At 50.2% G+C, this 20,235-nt stretch overlaps 1 protein-coding gene across 2 annotated transcripts; it reads left to right on the top strand.

Moving 5' to 3' along the window:
• Positions 1-6,714: 6,714 nt before the first annotated feature.
• Positions 6,715-12,478, top strand: SPC24 (SPC24 component of NDC80 kinetochore complex). 2 transcript variants are annotated; one of them, XM_043911575.1, is made up of 5 exons: positions 6,715-6,905; positions 10,612-10,756; positions 10,930-11,034; positions 11,156-11,232; positions 12,257-12,478. In XM_043911575.1, exons 1-5 carry the CDS (start codon positions 6,746-6,748, stop codon positions 12,361-12,363), a joined length of 594 nt encoding a protein of 197 aa, XP_043767510.1. In that variant the 5' UTR covers positions 6,715-6,745; the 3' UTR covers positions 12,364-12,478. The 2 variants fall into 2 exon arrangements, 1 of the variants encoding a protein (XP_043767510.1); XR_006342632.1 differs by having other exon boundaries at positions 6,716-6,905; positions 10,930-11,053; positions 12,257-12,297.
• Positions 12,479-20,235: the final 7,757 nt, after the last annotated feature.

The raw sequence follows: 20,235 nt of genomic DNA, 5'->3' as shown, positions 1-20,235 counted from the left end.
ACCAGACTGGGCTGCAGAGATACAGAACACAGTCACTGTGGCAGAAAGTTCTAAACAAACCAACTGTGGACACCTCAGAAAAAAAAGTTTCCTGATTTTTCTTTCTTCGTGACAAAATAATTTACAGTGATTGTAAAAGGCAAAATTTAAACAGTAACGTAAACATCTGGCATAGGGGAGGGTGCCATGGTCCCATTTGGTAGAAATGTGCACCATTGTCAACACTTGGAGCATCTCCCGCCAAACATTTTCCTAACAGGCTGAGTATTAAAATACTTTGTTTTCCTGTTTTATTTTTTTATTGAGGCAGCATATACCTTTCGTGTGTGTGAAGTCGCTCAGTCGTGTCCGACTCTTTGCGACCCCGTGGACTGTAGCCTACCAGGCTCCTCTGTGGGATTTTCCAGGCAAGAGTACTGGAGTGGGTTGCCATTTTTGTGTATGAGTGAGTCGTGTATAAAAGCTGGGGGCTTCCCTGGAAGTCCAGTGGTTAAGACTTCGTGCTCCCAATGCAGGGGACATGGGTTTGATCATGGTTAGGGAACTAAGACACTCCATGTTGCACAGTGCAGCAAAAAAAAAAAATGTTCAGCTCCATGGCAATTTGAAAAGTGAACATCCTCCCTTACCAGCACAAGGACAGGAAGGGGAGAATCCTCAGCCCCTCCCCTCTCCAGTCCTGGGACCTCTCTCCCTCTCTTCCCTGAGGATAACTGATAATGGATGATTGGTCTCCTGATTCTCACTTCCTCTGTTTTCCCTCTGGACCAGGAGATAATGGGTGGTTTTCAGAGGTTATAGGAAGTCCTAGAAATTTTATGCAATGTTGTATATTTCTGAGTGGAAGGTTCACTGATCTTGTCAGTTTTCGGAAGAGTCTGTGGTTCAAGTGAGCCAAGAAGAGACCTTTTGGATATTAAAAAAAAAAAGAAAAAGATAGATAGTGGGAAGCTGCTCTAAAGCACAGAGAGCTCAGTTCAGTGTGATGACCCCGAGGGGTGGGGATGCGGGAGGGGATGTAGGTATACACATAGCTGATTCACTTTGTTGTATAGCAGAAACCAACACAACATTGGAAAGTGATTATACTCCAATTAAAAAAAAGATAATTGCAAAGAAAAGAAATATTGTTCAGAAACTCCCTGGCAGTCCAGAGGTTGGGATTTGGTGCTTCCACTACTCTGGTTCAGGTTCAATCCCTGCTTGGCGAACTAAGACCTCACCAGCTGCATGACATGGCCAAAAAAATAAAAATAAAAATTGTTTCTCATAAACAATCACCCAGGATCATTTCATCATCTTTGCTACCCTGTTCAGCTCATGCTGAAGACCTCATTCCCCACTCCCCAAACCCAGTGTCTTGTTTGGCTTTTTAAAAAATAGAAGTCTGTTTATTTTTGTGACAGAATATACATAACAAACATTCACCATCTAAACTGTTTCTAACTGTGAAGTTCAATGTCATTAAGTACATTCACTTTGTTGTGCAACCCTCCCCATCATCCATCTCCAGAACTCTTTTCATCTTCCCAAAGTGAAACTCTGTCCCCTTTAAACATTAACTTTGTCACCCCCACCCCCAGGCGCTGGCAACTCCCATTCTCTTGTCTCCATGAATTCAAGTACTCTAAGGACCTCATATAAGTGGAAGTGGGGAGTTTTTGTCTTTTTATGACTGGCTTATCCCACCTAGCATAATATACTCAACATTCATCCATGCTGTAGCATGTGGCAGAATTTTCATACTTAAAGACTGAGTAAAATTCCATTGTTTGCATACACATTTTATTTATCCATTTATCCATTGAGGGACACTTGGTTGCTTTCACATTTTAGCTATTGTAAATCGTGCTGGGTGTACAAACAAAGTCCCAGCTTTCAACATGGTGGGGGGAGTATATACCTAAAAGTACAATTGCTAGGTCATGTGGTAGTTCTATTTTTAGTATTTTGAGGAATAGCTATAATTTATTCCAGAGCGGTTGGCCCAGTTTACATTCCCACCAACCAGTTCATCCATTTCTTCACCAACAATTGTTATTTTCTGATTTTTAAAATTGTTTTATTTTAATTAATCTTTTATTGAAGTATAGTTGCTTCCAGGTGGCGGTAAAGAATCCGCCTGCTAATGCAGGAGATGCAGGTTTGATCCCTGGGTTGGGAAGATCCCCTGGAGAAGGAAATGGCAAGCCACTCCAGTATTCTTGCCTGGGAAATTCCATGCACAGAGGAGTCTGGCGGGCTACAGTCCATGAGGTCGCAAAGAGTCAGACACAACTTAATGACTGAGCATGCACGCACATATAATAATTGCTTTACAGTGCTGTAAAGCTTTAGCTTCTGCTTTATGATTTATTTTTAATAAGAGCCATCATAATGGCTGTGAGTAGTTCTTGCTTTATTTTTTGGCAGTGAAGTGAGTGGCCTTTCCGACAGAAGCATTTATATCTTTCAGGCTCTGCTGGTGCAACGTGGAATGGCTTATCTCTTGAACAGCCTTTCCCAGCTGATAAGAGAGCTATCATTAGCTCATGGCTTAGAAAGGTTAAGAACTTGCCAAGGTCACAGGTGATCTGCAGAGCCAGAAACTGAATCCATGGTCTTATCACCTTTTTATTCCACTCAGCATTGTGCCTGCCTTTCAGCGCAGAGAAGGTCAGCCCCTCACACCAAACAAAGGTCACAGAGCTGATGGTAACAAAGCAAACTCATCAAATGCTCCGCCAGGAGGGTGAGCAATGCCATAAGCATTGACTCTGGGGTCCCAGCTCCACGCCCGGAAACTGACATTTTTGCAGGAAACTACTAAAGTGACATCACTTCTATATCTGCAAGCCACTTTATGAGTCAAAGGATGGGGAACTTCTTCTTTTTTTTTATTATTATTAATTCATTTGACTGCCCTGGGTCCCAGCATGTGGGATCCAGCTCCCTGACCAGGGATTGAACCCAGGCCCCCTGCATTGGGAGCTCAGAGTCTTAACCATTGGACCACCAGGGAAATCCCAGAACTTTTTGTTCTTGAACTTCCTCTTCTCCATACTCTTCCCCCAGGAGAGCTGACATCTGATACTGGCTGCATCCTGACAGCCTGAATTTCTATCCACAGCTCAAATGTCTTTGGAGACTTATATAGCCAAGCAACTGCTTTCTTGATAGCTCCACAGAGTCATCCTCCAGGCCTTGGGACCTTCCCCAAACTTTTCATTTCATGCACTCCTTCACCTCCAAGTCTGTTCCTCTCCATATTGGTCACAAGTACCACCACCACCTAATAGGTATTTGGGCCAAACACCCAGGAGCTTTCTTTCTCTTCTTCATTCCGTACATCCAGGCTTGCTGGCAAGTCCTCTCAATTCCAGAAGATCTATAGCCAATCCCCTGCCTAGCTCTCCCCTATGTAGCACCTTTCAATGCTTCCTGGTGCATCAACATCAGAATAAAGACTCTCAAAATCTCTTGCTCACTCCTCTCTGGCCATGACAACCTCCTCACCACTCCTGAAAGAAATTAAACTGCTGGGACTTCCCTGGTGGTCCTGAGGTTAAGACTCCAAGCTTTCAAGGCAGGGGGCCTGGGTCCCATCCCTGGTCAGGGAACTAGATCCCATATGCCACATCTAAGAGTTTGGATGCTTCAACTAAAGATCCCAAGTACCGCAACTAAGACCTGGTGCAGCCAAATAAGTAAATATTAAGAAAGAAAGAAATTAAACTCCCACACCTCAGGAGCCTTTGAACTTGTTCTTTCCTCTGCCTTATGCCTTGTTTCCTTTTCATCACTCAGGTTCCTATTCATATGCCCCCTTCTCAGGGAATCCGTCCTTGAGCCCCTAACCTAAAGCCATTTCCCTCCCCTGCTCCAACTCTAGTGATTTTGTCCTATGACCCTGTGTTATTGCCCTCGTGGCAAGTCTTCCTGGCTGACTGAAATGATCTCATTCATTTCTTTGCTTATTGTGAGGTCTTGTCACTAGAGCAGTGCCTTTCAATGATTTTTTAAAAAAGATTTTTGGCACTCCCTTAAATTTTTAATTCAGTGGTTTGCTTACCTTAAAATTTTTTAATATAATTTATATCTTTTTATTTATTCTCTTTTGGTTGCGCTGGGTCTTCAACGCTGTAGACAAGCTTTCTCTCTAGTTGTACACAGGCTTCTCATTGTGATAGCTTCTCTGTTGCAAAGCATGGGCTCTAGGGTGTTCGGGGTTCATTAGTTGCAGAGTGTAGGCTCAGCAGCTGTGGCACATGGGCTTAGTTGCCGAGCAGCATGTGGAATCCTCCCGGACCAGGGATTGAACCTGTGTCCCCAGCACTGTAAGGCAGATTCTTAACCACTGGACCACCAGGGAGATCCTCATGATTTTTCACATGTCCCACAGCAAGACACAAATTTCATATTTGACCCAGGGATCCAGGTGTTACAGCTACATCACAAATTACCTCCAAATTTACTGGCTTTAAACAACAACATGGATCTTGCTCACAAACCTGCGGTTTGAACGGGCTTGCTGGGAACATCTCTCTCTGCTCCTCTTGATATCAGCTGAGAAGGCTCAAAGGCTGGGGGCTGGAATCATTTCAGTGCTCACTCCCTTACTTGCCTGGTGGTTGATGCTGGTTTTGGCTGGGCCCTTATCTGGGAGACTGTTCATGTGGCTTGGGCTTCCTCACAACATGGCAAATGGGCTCAGAGAGCCTACCCTGGAACTGAGAGAGAGGGAGAAAGCAAGCTAGCGCCAGGCAAAAGATGCATCTTAGTTTCTGACCGAGGCTTATAAGTCATACAGCGTCCCTTCTGCCACATTCTGTTAGTTGCACAAAATCCTGCTGAAGTTCAAGAGAAGAATAGAAGTCTGCCTCTTGACAGGGAGTGGCAAAGCTGGAACTATTTCTGTGGCTATTTTTTGGGAAATACTACCCGCCACACCCAGTAGACAAATGTTTGGAGTTTCCCCAAAACAATACCTAGCTTTTTGTACACAATGCAGATTTTTTTTTCCCCATTGTATTTTGTAGAAAATGCTGGTCATGACCTGCTAAATTGATGTCTTCACCTCATCTGAGGGACACGTCACAAAAATGAACAGTTTTTCTTTCCTGTACTGTAACCCTGCCCAGCACGGTGTTCAGCAAGAGCTGGATACCTCACCCACTAGCTTTCTATTTGTTTTACTTAGCACCTATAGAGTAATCCCTTTTAGTTCACTCAGAATCGACTGATATGGGACCTTAAATGCTGTGTGCTCAGTCGTGTACGACTCTCTGTGACCCCATGGACTGTAGCCCACCAGGCTCCTCTGTCCATGGGGTTTCCAGGCAAGAATACTGGAGTCGGTTGCCATTTCTTCTCCAGCGAATCTTCCCAACCCAGGGATCAAACGCATGTCTCCTGCATTGCAGGAAGACAATTCTTTACCAACTGAGCCACCAAGGAAGCAGTAACACCTGGACAGCACAGACTGAATACCAGGCACTGACCTTATTTAACCCTCATGCCAACTCTTTTATTTATTGAGGTATAGTTGATTTACAATGTTGTGCTAATTTTGCAGTACAGCAAAGTGACAGTTTTACATACACACACATATAATATCTTTTTAAATGTTTTTTTCTATTAAGATGTAATAGTTTGCATCTGAGTCAGTGAGTGCTTAGTTTTCCGTCGTGTCCGACTCTTTGCGACCCTTTAGACTGTAGCCATGAGGCTCCTCTGTCCATGGGATTTTCCAGGCAAGAATACTGGAGTGGGTTGCTATTTCCTTCTCCAGGGGATCTTCCCCAGCCAAGAATCGAATCCACATCTCCTGAGTCTCCTGTATTGCAGGTGGATTCTTTACCTGCTTAACCATCACGGAAGCCCTGCTAACCCCAAACTCCCAGTCCATCTCTTTCCCTTCCTCCTCCCCCTTGGCAACCACAAGTCCATTTCTGTTTTGTAGACAGGATCATTTACTCTCAAGCCAACTCTTAAAAGTAGACACTATGATGACCCTCATTTTGCTGAAGAGGAACGTGAAGAGCAGAGGGATGAAGCAATTTGCCTGGGGTAACACAGCTTCTTGTTGTTTAGTGGCTAAGTCCGACTCTTCGCCACCCTTTGGACTGTGGTCCCCTCAGGCTCCTCTGTCCATGGGATTTCCCAGGCAAGAATACTGGAGTGGGTTGCCATTTCCTCCTCCACAGGATCTTCCCGACCCAGGGGTGGTACCCGGGTCTCCGGCCTTAGCAGGCGGATTCTTTACCACTGAGTCACCACGGAAGCCCAGTAAAACAGCCAGTAAATGGCAAATCCGGGGTTGAAACCCAATGAATCTGGTTGCAGAGTCCATTTTACTCTGCAGCCTCTTACAGACTTGACTTATTTATGTTTATTGTGAGTATCCCATGCACACACCACAGAACGTCGGTTCCACGTGATGCAGTTATCAGCTTAGTCCCTAGAACCCCAACCCGGAAGCAGCAGGCACCGAATCTGCTAAGGAAAGTTTGAAGCTCGCGCTGCCGCTCTCCAGCCTGCACAGGCGCATCAGGCAGGACTGCGGAGGCACGCCCTCCCTGCGCAGACTGGCCTTCGTCAATGACTGACAGACCAGCTGGCGCAGGCGCACTGGTCCGACTCGAAGCAGCCGCCCTCATTCGCTGATGACTGACGTGGGATCAACCCAATGGCAACGGGCCTCTCCGGGAGGGGGGCGGGGCTCGGGGGACAGTTAAATTTGAGCGGGATTGGTTCTAAAGTAGTCATGGCGGCCTTCCGCGACATGGAGGAGGTGAGCCAGGGGCTGCTGAGCCTGCTGGGTGCCAATCGCGCGGAGGGGCAGCAGCGGCGGCTGCTGGGGCGCCACGAGCAGATGGTGGAGCGGCTGCTGGAGACGCAGGACGGCGCCGAGAAGTGGCTGCGAGGTGAGGACCTGGGCGGGCGGGGCGAGGGGCCGCCGGGGTCGGTGTAATGGGAGCGGTGGCCAAGTCAGTCACGAACCTCCCTTCTGGGTGCCCCTTCCCCTAATCCATTTCCCCGTGCAGGTGAGCCTTGTCCCCTCTGAGCCTCTGTTTCCCCACCCATGAAATGGGCTTCAGGATAGCAGCGGGGGGTTGTGTGTTAGTCGCTCAGTAGTGTCCGACTCTTTGCGACCCCCATGGACTGTAGTTCGCCAGGCTCCTCTGTCCATGGGGATTGTGCAGGCAAGAATACTTGAGTGTGTTGCCATACCCTCCTCCAGGGGATCTTCCCAATCCAGGGATCGAACCCAGGCCTCCCGCATTGCGGAGCGGATTCTTTACCAACTGAGCCACCCAGGGGGTTTAGTGGTGAATATATGAGTTTGCAGGCTCTGCCGCTCTGTGAGCAGGAGCTGGGGTTCTCAGGGTTTGAATTGAAACTCAAGTGTCAAAACACCGAGTTTGAATCTCAGCATTCCCACTTCCCAGCTGTGAAATTTGAGGTGACTTACTTAACCTTGCAGTGCCTCTTTTTCCTATAAGTTGGTTGTAACAATAAATAATCCACATCTTCCTGTTGAGTTTGTTCAGATGTTTTACTGAGCACCTGCTGTGCCCAGGCATAGTGCCAGCCCTGGGGTGACAGCAGGGAATAGAGCAAACACAATCCCTGGGGTGTGGGGGCTGCTGATACTCTAGCGGGGTGAGGGAGAGGATAAACAAGAAAAATGAATTTGTCAGGAGGTGATGGGCTAAGGATTTCAGCCCTTAACTCATGAGCCCTGTGGTCCCAGTCCAGTGGCTTCCCTTTCAAGCCTCAGTTTCCTCATCTGTGAAATGGGGCTGCTGAAGCACCTCTTTGATGACTCAAAGTGAAATTCACAGAAATCACACTTGCATAGCACTGTGCCCCTGAAAGGGGTGGAGGTGGGGGCTGCCCATGTTGCAGCTTTTCTCAGCATCAGGGTTTTTTTGGTTTTTTAAAGGCTTCAAACTTTTTTTTTTATTGTGGTAAAATTGACGTAAGGTTTACCATTTTAACTATTTTTAAGTGTCTGGTTCAACGGCATAAGCACTTTCACATTGTTGTGTAACCATCACCACCATCATCTCCAGTATGCCATTGTATGGATACACTATATTTTGTTTATCCATTTATCACTGGACACTTGGGTTGCTCCCACCTCTTGGCTATTGTGAATAATGCTGCTATGAACAGGAGGGTACAAAATAATCTCTCTGAGTCCTTGCTTTCAATTCTGTTTTTGTATTTTCCCCGAAGTGGAAATGCTGGATCAGATGATAATTTGATATTTAATTTTTTTTGAGGAAATGTCATCTAGTTTTCCACTGTGGTTTCAGTGCCAGGGATTTGTAATGCATTTTGACAATTACACTTTATGAGGGAGTGCCGTTTGGGTTGAGACTTGAATGAGCTGGGAGCTAACCATAGGATGCCTGGGGGGAGGAGTGATCCTGGCAGAGGGGACTCTCAGGGACAAGGTCATGAGGTGAGAATGAGCCTGGAGACCCAGGAGAAAGAGGTGGATGAGGTCAGCAGTAGCCAGAGCCTGCTAGCCCCCAGGAGGAGTTTGGATGTTGGTTCTAAGCATGTTGGAATCTGCCTTCCAATGCAGGAGACTGGGGTTCAATCCTTGGGTCAAGAAGATGCCCTGGAGAAGGAAATGGCAACCCACTCCAGTATTCTTGCCTGGGAAATCCCTTGGACAGAGGAGCCTAGTGGGCTACAGTCCATGGGGTCGTATAAGAGTCAGACATGACTTAGCAATTAAAACAACAACTACTAAGCATGATGGATGTCCTGGGCCAGGTCTTCTGCTCTTTCCTCCTCCTCCTTCCTTTTCTCCTCTCCCATTCCATTAACTCTACTTCCATGGGTGGTTGGGGAGAAGATCAACATAACCTGCCTGGGTTTCAGCAGAATGGATGGATTTGGGGCAAGGAGAAAAGAGTCAGCATTCTAGGGTGCTGGGGTTTGATCAAAGAATCCAGTTCAGGGACTTCCTTGGTGGCAGTCCAGTGGTTAAGGCCCATGCTTCCACTGCAGGGGCTCGGGTTCAATTCCTGGTCGGGGAACTGAGATCCCACAGGCTGTCCAGCATGGCCAGAAAAAAGGATCCAGTTCAGATCCCGGCTTTGGAGCTAAGTTTGTGGACAAGTCACTTCTTTGAGCTTTTGTTCATAGCCTCTCGAATGCAAGGAGGGTAAGCCGCCCTCAGAGGGTTATGAGAGTACATAGTGAGTTAGGATTCCCTGGTTACCCATGCCACAGCACACATGTAGGCAGTGACGGCTTAGACTGAACATCCAGGAGACTTGGCTGTGTTTCGGACGGTGCCTGGAGAAGGGGCGGGAAGGCTGTGTAAGAGAGCCAGACCCCCAGCTCTCCGACAGGAAGTCAGCAGGCACCGTCTAACACAGGTCAAGAAATAGCAGCATAAGCAAATTATTTAGAAATATGAAGGCTGATGCCAGAGAAAACAGTGAGGAGTTTAAGTGGCTGCTTCAGAGGGTGGAGAGGCTTAGAGAGGAGTGAGTGTGTGTGTGTGCACGCCCAAGTGTGTGTTTAGATTTTCACAACCATAGACATGTAGCGCTTTGATTAAAAATTAACTTGATCTAAGTTTGTAAACAAACACCGGCCCTCTGTGTCTTCTCTGGGTTGGCCGGTTTCTCTGACTCGATGAGAAGTAATACAATAACCTTCGTAGGGTGTTTTGATCTTTTCAGATGTTCGTTCCAAATATGTTTATTCTGAGTAGGTGTTGGCTGATATCTAGCAACTGGAAGACACAATTTGTGCCTTGAAGAAGAGAGACAAGAAATAAATAGGCCAGGGTGATGGGCTGTCTGAGGAGCACAGTCATGCCCCAGGAGGGAAAGGACAGTGTCCATTCCGCCTGAGTCGGGCATTATCCATGAGGTCCTCAGGCTGGGAATGGATGTGCCCGATGGGAGCATCCCTGGAGGACAGGCAGGCGGGGGCCCAGGAAAGCACATGAGGAAACATGGCATGTCTGCACGTATTAATGAAGCATCTTTGCAAGCCAGAACAGAGGGAAAACACGTGGTCGGGAGAAAAGCAAGGAGAAAGGAGGTTGGCAAGGAGGGCGAAGGTGCCCCTTAACCTTATCCTGGAGACACTGGGGGAGCCCTGGGAGGTCTTTGAGCAGAGGAGTGACTTAGCATTTGGCCTCTGATGCAGCCACTCTGAAGGCAGAGAGCAGTACAGACTGGCAACAGGAACAACCAAAGCAAAGTGGGGGGGCTGACAGGGTGGTCCTGGAGGGATGAAGGACCCGCATGAGGAAGGAGGGGCCCTGCCAGGATGGATGGCCAACTGCATCCAAAGAGTGAGTCCTGGGCTTGCTGTCTGGGCAACGGGGTGGAGAGTGATGTCATACATTAAGACTCGGTGGCAAGGAGGGACTGGAGTTTCTTCGCCTGATGGATTCAGGTGTGACTCGGTGAAATGGATACACTGAGGCAGATTCCAGGTGGGACTCTGGTGGGTATTTGCATATAGGATGATGGGTCTGGGAACCACAAATGGAAGTGGGCGTAGATGGGGGCATTGAGGCCGCCCTCTGCTCCGGGGCTCTCCTGGGGAGCTCGAGTTGAGGGGCCCAGACTTCACCCCACCCTGCAGAGATCCTCACTGCAGAGAAGGAGGTGGCCCAGAGCCTCCTGGATGCGAAGGAGCAGGCACACCAGGGTGGTGTCGAGCTGCGGCAGCTTGAAGCTGAGCTTCAGAGGGCCAGCGAGGAGGACGCCCGTCTGAAGGCCAACCTCCTATATCCTTTCCTGCGTGTGCAGAATGGTTGGACCCCAGCCCCGCCTGGAGGCACCTGTTCAGGCTAGAAAACACATCTAGAGCCAGTGGCTCGGGGCTGACAGGGTTGGTGTGAGGTGTGACCATGTGGGCAGCCCTGCCTCCAAAACCAGGGTCCTTAACTACCTGCTTTACTCAGCTCACAAGAGAACTGGAGGAGCTCAAGGAGATTGAGGCGGATCTCGACAGACAAGAGAAGGAAGTCGACGAGGACACGACAGTCACCATCCCTTCAGCTGTGTAGGTCCATAGATGTGATGTGAGTGTGTATGTGTGTCTGTAGCCCATGGATCTTTGCTAGAGTTGACACTGGAATGACTTCTTTTCTCTGTTTTTTTTTTTTTTTGGTCTTCTTGCACAGGTATGTGGCTCAACTTTATCGCCGAATTAGTAAAATCGAGTGGGATTATGAGTGTGAGCCTGGGATGATCAAAGGCAGTATCCTTTGTGGGGAATGTGAAACCCCGGGCACTGCTGGGGAGGATTAGATGGTGCAGGCACTGTGGCAGGTCCCACACATTGAACAGCATGACCATATGACCCAGTTCCACTTCTGGGAATTGGAATATGACCCAATTTCGCTTTGGGTATACCCACAAAGGAATGAAAGCAGAGACTTGAACAGGATTCACAGCAGCACTGTTCACAAGAGCCGAAAGTTGGAAGCAACCCAAGCATCTATCAGCAGATGACCAGATAAACAAAATGTGGTCCATCTACATGGGAGAATGTCATTCAGCCTTAAAAAGGGAAGACATCCTGACACATTTTACACCATGGATGAACCTGGGATATAATATGCAGAGTGAAATAAATCAGACACAAAAAGTCAATTCTATATAGTTCCACCTACCTGAGATCTCTAGAGGAGTCAGTTTCATGAGGACGGAAAGTAAGATGAGGATTATCAGGGTTGGGTAGGGGGAGTCTGTTTAATGGAGACAGGGTTTCAGTTTTACAGGGCCCTTCCCTGGTAGCTCAACTGGTAAAGAATCCACCTGCAATGCAGTAGACCCTGGTTCAATTCCTGGGACGGGAAGATCCCCTGGAGGAGGGAATGACTACCTACTCCAATATTCTGGCCTGGAGAACTCCATGGACAGAGGAGCCTGGCAGGCTACAGTCCACGGGGTCTCAAAGAGTCGGACACGACTGAGTGATTTTCACTTTGACTTTTCGATTTTACAAGATGAAGAGTTCTGGAGATGAATGATGATGGTTGCACAACAGCACGAATATACTGAATGCCACTCAACAGGCTTAGCTGTTGCGCAGCATGTGGGATCTTCCCGGACCAGGGATCGAACCTGTACCTCCTGCATTGGCAGGCAGATTCTTTACCACTGAGCCGCTAGGGAAGCCCCTCTATCTTAATAATGACAATTGAAAGGCAGTATCCTTTCGTCATGGGGCTGAAGGGGAGGGCAGTGCATGCTGGCTTTCCTTACATCCGTGCTCTCAGTCCACCACGGCCCCAGCGTTGCCCAGCCCATCCACCTGGACAGCACCCAGCTCTCTAAGAAGTTCATCAGCGACTATCTCTGGAATCTGGTGGACACGGAGTGGTAGCTCGAAGCCTCTGGGACTGTGTCACACAGCCCCACACAATGGGAATCAGCCATGGTGGGTGGTCAGTGCCTTGGGGGTGAGATCAGCTTAAAATTAAATGTTGACACATAAATGAGTTTTTGTTTCTTACTGATTTTCTTCCCCCCCACCCCCATTCCACCATCCCGACTTTGGCCTCGGATGCTGGACTAGGTAATCAAAGAGAACCAACTTAACCTTGCCAGGGCTGCAACTTCACATCTATGACAGCGCATGCCAATGACACCGTGGTAGCCAATGACAGATTCCACGTCTTCATCTGTGATTCAAGCGTGGCCCCTTTTTAATCTGTTCAGTCTCTGAGTGCTGCTGTGTGCCCAAGGTAAAGACACAAGGTGAAGGTGACAAGGATCTCTGCAGCCGACGGAGGAGTCAGAAGTGATCAGATGCCACCCTCAGGCTAGAGAGTATCCAGAGTGCTGTGGGGCCTCGGCCAGGAAGGGAACCTGCCCCAGAGGATGGGGGTGGTGTTCATGCTGGGACTAAAAAGGAAGAGCCAGTCACAAAGAGGTTACATAGGGGCCCATCCCTGGCTCCAGGGTGGACTGTGTATTGGAGACCACTGGTTGCCTCCGTAATATTCATTCACCACTTGGTAAGGAACTCCTTTTAACTGCCCAAGTCAAAACAGAACTTTCCCCAGTCTCCTTTGCAGTTAAATTCAGGACAATGAAATGTAAAAAGAAGTGTTGTATATGACTTCTTAAAAGGCAAGGGAGTGTCCCCTTTCCCTTCCCCTCTATTTTCTGGAATTTGGGTGTGATGGCTGGAGCCCTGGCAGCTGTATTGCCACATGAGGAGGGTTGAAATTCTCGAGATAAGAGCCTGGTTCTCTGATGATGGTGGAGCTGGATATCAATACTAGACTTCTTGGGTGCAGGGGCTAACTTGCTGTGTGTGTCTGTCTTAGTTTTTCTATCACAGACGCCCATAATAAACCCTCACTGATTCAGCATGCAGCCAAAGCCCGGGCCAGCCAATCAATGCATTCACCTAACCCCCATCCTCAGTGACTGAGCTACTACTACAAGTAGGAAGTTTATGGCCAGCCTACCTGCCTGTCTGAGGGCAGCGAGTGAGAAGTACGGTCCCTTTGCCATCAAGTGCCTCCTGGATACAGCTTTGCCTGAAGCCAATAGATTCGGCAGTTACATGAACCTCTGGGTGTTGGGTTTTGTGCACCTCTGTACAACCTACAGTAAGTACAATTTGTATTTCTTGATCAGAGATTTTCTAGGCAGAAGGAACAGTAAGTTCTAGCAGCACCCGAGTACATCAAATGGGCATCAAAATAGTCCATTCCCATATCCCTTGGAGGTCCTAGGGCAAGTAATCCTGCCTTTTGGTGTCCAGGAGATAGACCCCAAAAAGGGGTTATTAGTGTCACTGAAATGCAAGCATCCCCAGGCCATATGGCTCACAAGATTCCCAGAACTTCAGAGGCCCTGCTTTTATGCCGAGAGCTTGGCTTTACATATTCAAGGATATGTTCCCCATAAGCCCTCCTGGGCTGTTTTCATTTTCAAGGTTGGCAGAGTTTTCTTATGATGTGAAAAAAAAGCAGAGTCCTGCATTGGTACCCTTGGCCTCCAAAGGGCAAAAGACCTGACCTAGACCAGGGTTTTCCTGCCTCAGCCTTCGCAGTGCTAGGGCCAGGTCACTCTGCTGGGGGCTGCCCTGGACATCATAGGATAATCTGGCAGTAACCCTGGCCTCTACCCTCTAGATACTGGGAGCCAACCCCTGTCCTGAAAACCCTGGGGGTGGCGGGGAAGGGGGGTGGACACACTCAGGGCTGCCACCCCCACCTCCAACCCCCTGCCTTGTAGCCTGAGCCGGGAACCCATGAGGGTTCTGCCAGGGTCAGTTGAGAAGCTGCTTCACCATGATGGCCGATCCTGCTGACACAGCCAGCCTCCACCTGCTCCCCTGCAGGAGTGAGGGTGCCAGGAGGGCTCCATGCCCTGAGAGGACTGGGGCACAGCCGAGGGTCCCAGGGCTGGCAGAGAAGTGTATTTCCCTCTAGTTCAAATTAATGGGCACAGAGTTCTGGGAGAGACAGCTGGTGATGGGAGGAGGGTACAGTTAGAGGCAAAGTTCTCTCTGGGCCCCAGCTCAGGGCCTGAGCCCCTTCCGAAGGCATCTGCTCGCCTGCCATAATCACACCCCGCTCCAAGCAGTGGCTTTGTTCGGGGAGGGGTCTAGGAGGCATTGCCTGCCTGCCCAGAGCTCAGTGACCAAGAAGAAGGATGTTTGACATTTGAGGGAGGCTGTATGGACACAAGATTCAGAGGGGCAATGTCCAATTTCCCCAGGCAGCCCCCCGAGACCAACTCAAGGAGTGAGGAAGGGGGTGAGGCATGCAGCCCAGTGGGGCCCGACGGGTGGGTTCGGGGAGGTGCCTGAGCTCACAGGGGCCAGGGAAGGCCCTGGCCCTCTGCATGCCTGGGCCCTGACTCACTGCCCGGGGCTGGCCAGACGCCCGGATGGCCTTGGCCCACGGCCTCCAGCCTGCACCCCCACCCCCGCCCCGCCTGCTCTCCCTCTGAGAGCCAGCCCATCAGCAGCCACCAGCCTTTTCCCAGATTATGGAGGCCGACCAGGGGCACGTTGAATACTAGGCCAGCCCTGGTGGGCGTGCAGGATCAGTTTCCCCCCTACCATCAGGAAGGGAGCATGGAACCCAAACCTTGGCGCCCGCAGAACTGAGACTTGACCCCACACACCCACCCCATTCCTCTTCTGCCATCCCCTCAGGCCAGCACCACCCCAAGCTGGTGAGGGGGATCCATTTTACAGGTAGGAAAACAGGCACAGCTTGGTCCAGTCAGTTGCCCAAAGTCACAGTGACACCACCTCCCCCCGCCCCGCCCCGGGAGGCTGAACCTAGCAGGGGGGCCCCAGGGTCCATGGAGGAGCCTCTTGGCTCTTCAGATGAGAAACAGACTCCGAGGCGCCTGCCTCTTGTCCAAGGTTACCCAGGTGGAAAGAGACCAAGAACTGGAACCCAGGCCTGTACTTGGTAGAGCCCTGCCAGGCAACAGAGCACTTAAAAGTCCTTAGTGGTTGCTGGTCAAATATCCACACACCTGGCCAACCTGGCTTTTTTTTTTTTTTTTTTTGCCTAGAGACAACACAGCTAACATTTCAATGATTTTCTTTCAATCCGTTTTCTAGGATTTCTGTGCTTTCATAAAATTTCATATAACTGACATCTCAGAAAGTAATGTTTGAAAACTGCTTTAAAACACTAAAGTTACATTGCTAAGCGCTAAGTCACTTCAGTCGTGTCTGACTCTTTGTGACCCCATGGAGCCCACTGAGCTCCTCTGTCCATGGAATTCTCCAGGTAAGAATTCTAGAGTGGGTTGCCATTTCTTACTCCAGGGGATCTTCCTGACCCAGGGATCGAACCCATATCTCTTATACAACCTGGTTTTTAATAGGTGTTTCTGGAGAAAATAGGCAAGGGTATATGGAATTGAGAGGCTGAACCTCTCACCTGGACCTCTGGCAAGCTTGGTGGGCTGAGGCTGGGGAGAGGCTGGGAAGACTGACCACAAGGGACCAATACAGACACGGCAGTGCTTGGACCACCCCCAGGAAGGCCCCAGGACCTCCTGGTGGCCTCCCCACCTGACTCAGCAGTGTACTCGACATCTGTGATCTGCCAGGAGCCCCCTCCAGGGAGCCACACTACTGTGGAGGCCATGAGCAGGTGCTGGGTGCCAGCTCCCAGTGTCCTTCAGTGATGGAACCAAGGCACCGTGAAGGCAAGCTGTTCACGAACGGTGTCACAGCTGATGAAGGCAGAGCCTATTGGAGGCCCCAGGGAGGAAGAGCAATTTGAGCCCAGACAGACCTGAGCCCCCTGGGGACAAAAGTATGGAGACAGTGACCCAGGCAGAGGGAACAGCAAGTACAAAGGTTCAGAGACAGCAAAGAGGCCAGCAAGGAGAGAATGAGAGGCCTTGGGGCTGGATCAAGCCAGGCCTGCAGTCCACAGTGAGACAGGATTTTCAGATTCTGGGGGTGGGGTGGGGGAGCTCAGAGTTGGGGCTTGGGAAAGGAGAGTCTGACACTGCCCTCTTGACACAGGTCATGGCGCAGAGGCCCAGCTGACTGGGGGATGGTTTTGCTTTGAACCCCCAAGCTCCCGGCCTTCCGTCCAATCACAGGCACAGCTTGGGAGAGGAGGCCATGGTGTAAGCAGAGCAGCTGTGCCGGGGAGGGTGGAGCCCCTTCGGAGGGCAGGAGTCAGAGCTGAAACCTGAGCTGCCTGGAGGGGAGGCTGGACCGGACCCAGGAGTCCTGGGGGCCGTTCCCCGCCTCTCAATTCCACTCCACTCCGTGGGGTGGGTGATGTGACCAGTATTTGCTCAAATTCCAACTCTCAGGAGCTCTCATCTCCTCATCACTGAGGGAATTCACTGCCTAGAGGGGGGGGGGCTGCCCCCCACCATGGGGGAGGGGCTGGCATGCGGACAGCTCTCCCCCCTCCTCGCCTCCCCCTCTTTCCTCCCACGGACCTGGGCTCAGCCCCGAAGGCTCCAGCCTGACTCACCACAGGCAGCTGTGGTTTCAGATGCCTGTGGGGCTGGGGGTGGGGGGTGAAGGCAGCAGAGGATGTCAATTGGGGTGTCAGGCTTGGGGGAGCAACTTCCTCCCAACCCGTCTGGTGTTGGCTGAAGCTGTTGAGCCTCTTGGAGAGGCAGGAGTTCAGAGTCACCTGCCCACACCCTGTCCTCAGGGACAGCAGCTCCCAAGCTCCAGTCTGCTCCCCACCCCTTTGGGGGAGCCCACAGACCAACTCCAAGCAGCCGGCCAGCTGCCCCTCATCTTACCTGGGTGACAACCAGACCCTTCCCCAGGGGAGCCCCTGTGAGCCCAGAGAGGTTCACCACCATGGCCTTGCCTTTTAGGCTGCCGCTATTGAAGGACAAAAAGGCAGGGCATCCTGGTCTCGCCAGGAGCTTGGGACCCAAGCCCAGGGACGCCAGCCTCCCCTTTCCCATCTGTAAAATGGGCTCTGGGCCTGGCCCCTCCTTGGGCGGCAACAGAGAGGCTGCAGCCAGTTAAGCCTCAGGAAGGGTCCGCTCTTATTTATCCTGACACTCTAATCCTGTGTGTCTGTGCACACTCACTGGCACGCTGGGGGCGCCCGAGGAAGGATTTCAGTTACTACTCTCTCCGTTAACAGAAAATTGCCCAGGTCAGGTATCAGAAACTTCCATCACCTCCAGTCTCTCCCAGGCTCTCCCTCTGCCCGGGGACCCCCGCCCCCCCCCCCCCCCGGTCCTGCCCACCTTCCCCTCTCAGCGCTCTCGGCCACTGCCCGGCCCCTCCCGCGCGCGCCCGGGCTGTTCAGGCTCATTTGTCCGGTTTGCCACGCGGCTGAGCATGGAGTCAGTCAATCAACCAATTATCGAGCGCCCGCCTGCAAGCCCCGAACGCTTCCTGTGCGGTCCGCTCAGCTCTTGCCCCCAGAGGCATTTTGGAACCTTCCCAAGACAAAAGGTGGAAGGAGGGAAGGAAGTGCCACCCTGTGGACACAGAAAAGATCGCAGTCCCGGCGGCTCCCGGCGCTTCGCTCAGCCACCTCTACACCCGCGGAGCCCGGGAGGCCGGGATTAGCATCGCCCGGTTTGCAGGTGGGGAAACGGAGACTCGGATGGGTCCAAACTCACCCAACTCAAGCCAGTCTGCACACTTTCCCACCCACTGCCTCCACACTCCGGGTCCGCTGCCCTTGGGCAGGGTCCTGCAGGGAACCCCGTTTCCCACGTCCACCAGGGTTCGGCACAAAGGGGCGCTGGCGGGAGGCGGGGCCTGGAGGAGGGGAGAGGCTAGAATCTCCTCTCTCTCTGCCACGGACGGCTCTTCTCCCAGCTACCAAAATTCCTGGGCTCCAGTAAGGCCACCCCTTCTGCCGTTATTTCTGGAGGCCTCATTGTCCCCGCATTTGGTGGTTTTTTTTTTTTTTTTTTTGCCTGTGCTGTTCGGCACCCGGGATCTTAGTTCCCCGACCAGGGACTCAACTGTACCTCGTATAGTGAAAGCTCTGAGTTCCTAACCACTGGACCCCCAAGGGAAGTCCCATTTGGCTGAGCCGGATCTTTAGTTGAGGCATGTGGAATCTAGTTCCCTGACCAGGCATGGTACCCAGGTTCCCTGTGTTGGGAGCACCGGGTCTTAGCCTCTGGACCACCAAGGCAGCCCTGAAGTTTACCATCTTAACCAAATTTAGGTGTGCAGTTCAGCGGCATTCAGCACAGTCACTTTGTTGTGCAACCTTGCTAACCATCCAGCTCTTTCCTCCTGAAAACTGAAAGCCTGTACCCATTAAACACCAACTCCCCCCCCACCACCACCCCAGGCACCCACTTTCTGTCCTACTTTCTGTTTCTAGGAATTTGACTGCACTGGGGATTTCAAGGACAGCAAGGAGATCAAACCAGTCAATCCTAAAGCAAATCAACCCTGAGTATTCATTGGAAGGACTGTTGCTTGAATCTGAAGCTCCAGTCTCGATGCAAAGAGCTGACTCATTGGAAAAGACCCTGATGCTGGGAAAGATTGAGGGCAAGAGGAGACGGAGGCAGGCAACGGAGAATGAGATGATTGGATGGCATCACTGATTCAATGGACATGAGTTTGAGCAAACTCTGGGAGGCAGTGAAGGACAAGGAGGCCTGGCGTGCTGCAGTCTGTGGGGTCGCAAAGAGTCAGACATAACTGAGCGACTGAACAAGGGACTTCATGTAAGTGGAGTTACACAGTAGTTATCTTTTGGGATCTGGCCGATTTCCTTTAGACAATGTCTTGGAGATTCATCCATTTAGAGCATGTTTCAGGACTTTCTTCCTTTTTCAGGCTGGATAATAATCCACTGCGTATATCTACATTTTATTTATGCATTCACCTACAGATGGACACTTGTGTTTATTCCACTTTTCGGTTCTTGTGAATAATACTATGAACACAAGTGTGCAAATATCCAAGTCCCTGATTTCAATTCTTCTGTGTGTATATACACAGAAGTGGACTTGCTGGATCACATGATGGCTTTATTTATTTTTAAAAATTTTGGCTGTGTCTGGTCTTAGTTGCGGCATGAAGGATCTTTAGTGGAGGTGTGTGGGATCTTAGTTCCCTGATCAGGGATCGAACTGCATCTCCTACCTTGAAACCACAGAATCTTAACCACTGGACCATCAGGGAAGTCTTGTGGGTTTTTGTTTTTAATTACAGCCATACAAATGGCATGTAGGTGGCATCTCATTATGGTTTGTCCCATTTAGTCTTTTATGCTTAGTTCCTTGTATTTTTTTTCCTATCCAATGACCTGCTGTATTCTTGTTTCCCACTTGAAACGCCAGGACCCTCTGTGGCTTGACTGCCACACCCTAAGATAGGGGTCTGAAATGCCCTTGAGGTCAGACTCAGGTAAAGCTGGGATGCACAAGAGAATAAGACTTAGGAGAGTGCAGTCCACGTACCCCGATGTCTGTGGCTCTGGGCAAATGTTATCACAATGAAGCCAGATTTGTGATGTGAAACCTCTCAATTTATTTCTATCTTAGCAATGAATTTAATAGAATTAAATTCAGGAAAAAAGTTTTTTGTTTTTTTTTTTAAGGAGAAGAATGGGGAGGAGGAATAGTTAGAGAGTTTGGAATGGACATGTACACACTGCTATATTTAAGATGAATAACCAACCAGGACCTACCATATAGCTCAGGGAACTCTGTTCAATGTTATGTGACAGCCTGGATGGGAGGGGAGTTTGGGGGAGAATGGATACATATATGTGTATACCTGAGTCCCTTTGCT

The sequence above is a fragment of the Cervus elaphus genome, chromosome 9 (assembly GCF_910594005.1).
Source record: "Cervus elaphus chromosome 9, mCerEla1.1, whole genome shotgun sequence".
NCBI lineage: Eukaryota > Metazoa > Chordata > Mammalia > Artiodactyla > Cervidae > Cervus > Cervus elaphus.
Note: the sequence above shows the minus strand (reverse complement) of the source record. Positions and strands in the feature narration are given on the sequence as shown.

What these genes read in the sequence shown, in the direction of transcription:
- SPC24 (XM_043911575.1), top strand. Translation starts at nt 6,746, where the DNA reads ATGGCGGCCTTCCGCGACATGGAGGAGGTGAGCCAGGGGCTGCTGAGC. An exon ending in CGTCTGAAGGCCAACCTCCT is followed by an intron (nt 10,757 to 10,929) that starts ATATCCTTTCCT and finishes TACCTGCTTTAC; the next exon opens with TCAGCTCACAAGAGAACTGG. An exon ending in GCCTGGGATGATCAAAGGCA is followed by an intron (nt 11,233 to 12,256) that starts GTATCCTTTGTG and finishes CCGTGCTCTCAG; the next exon opens with TCCACCACGGCCCCAGCGTT.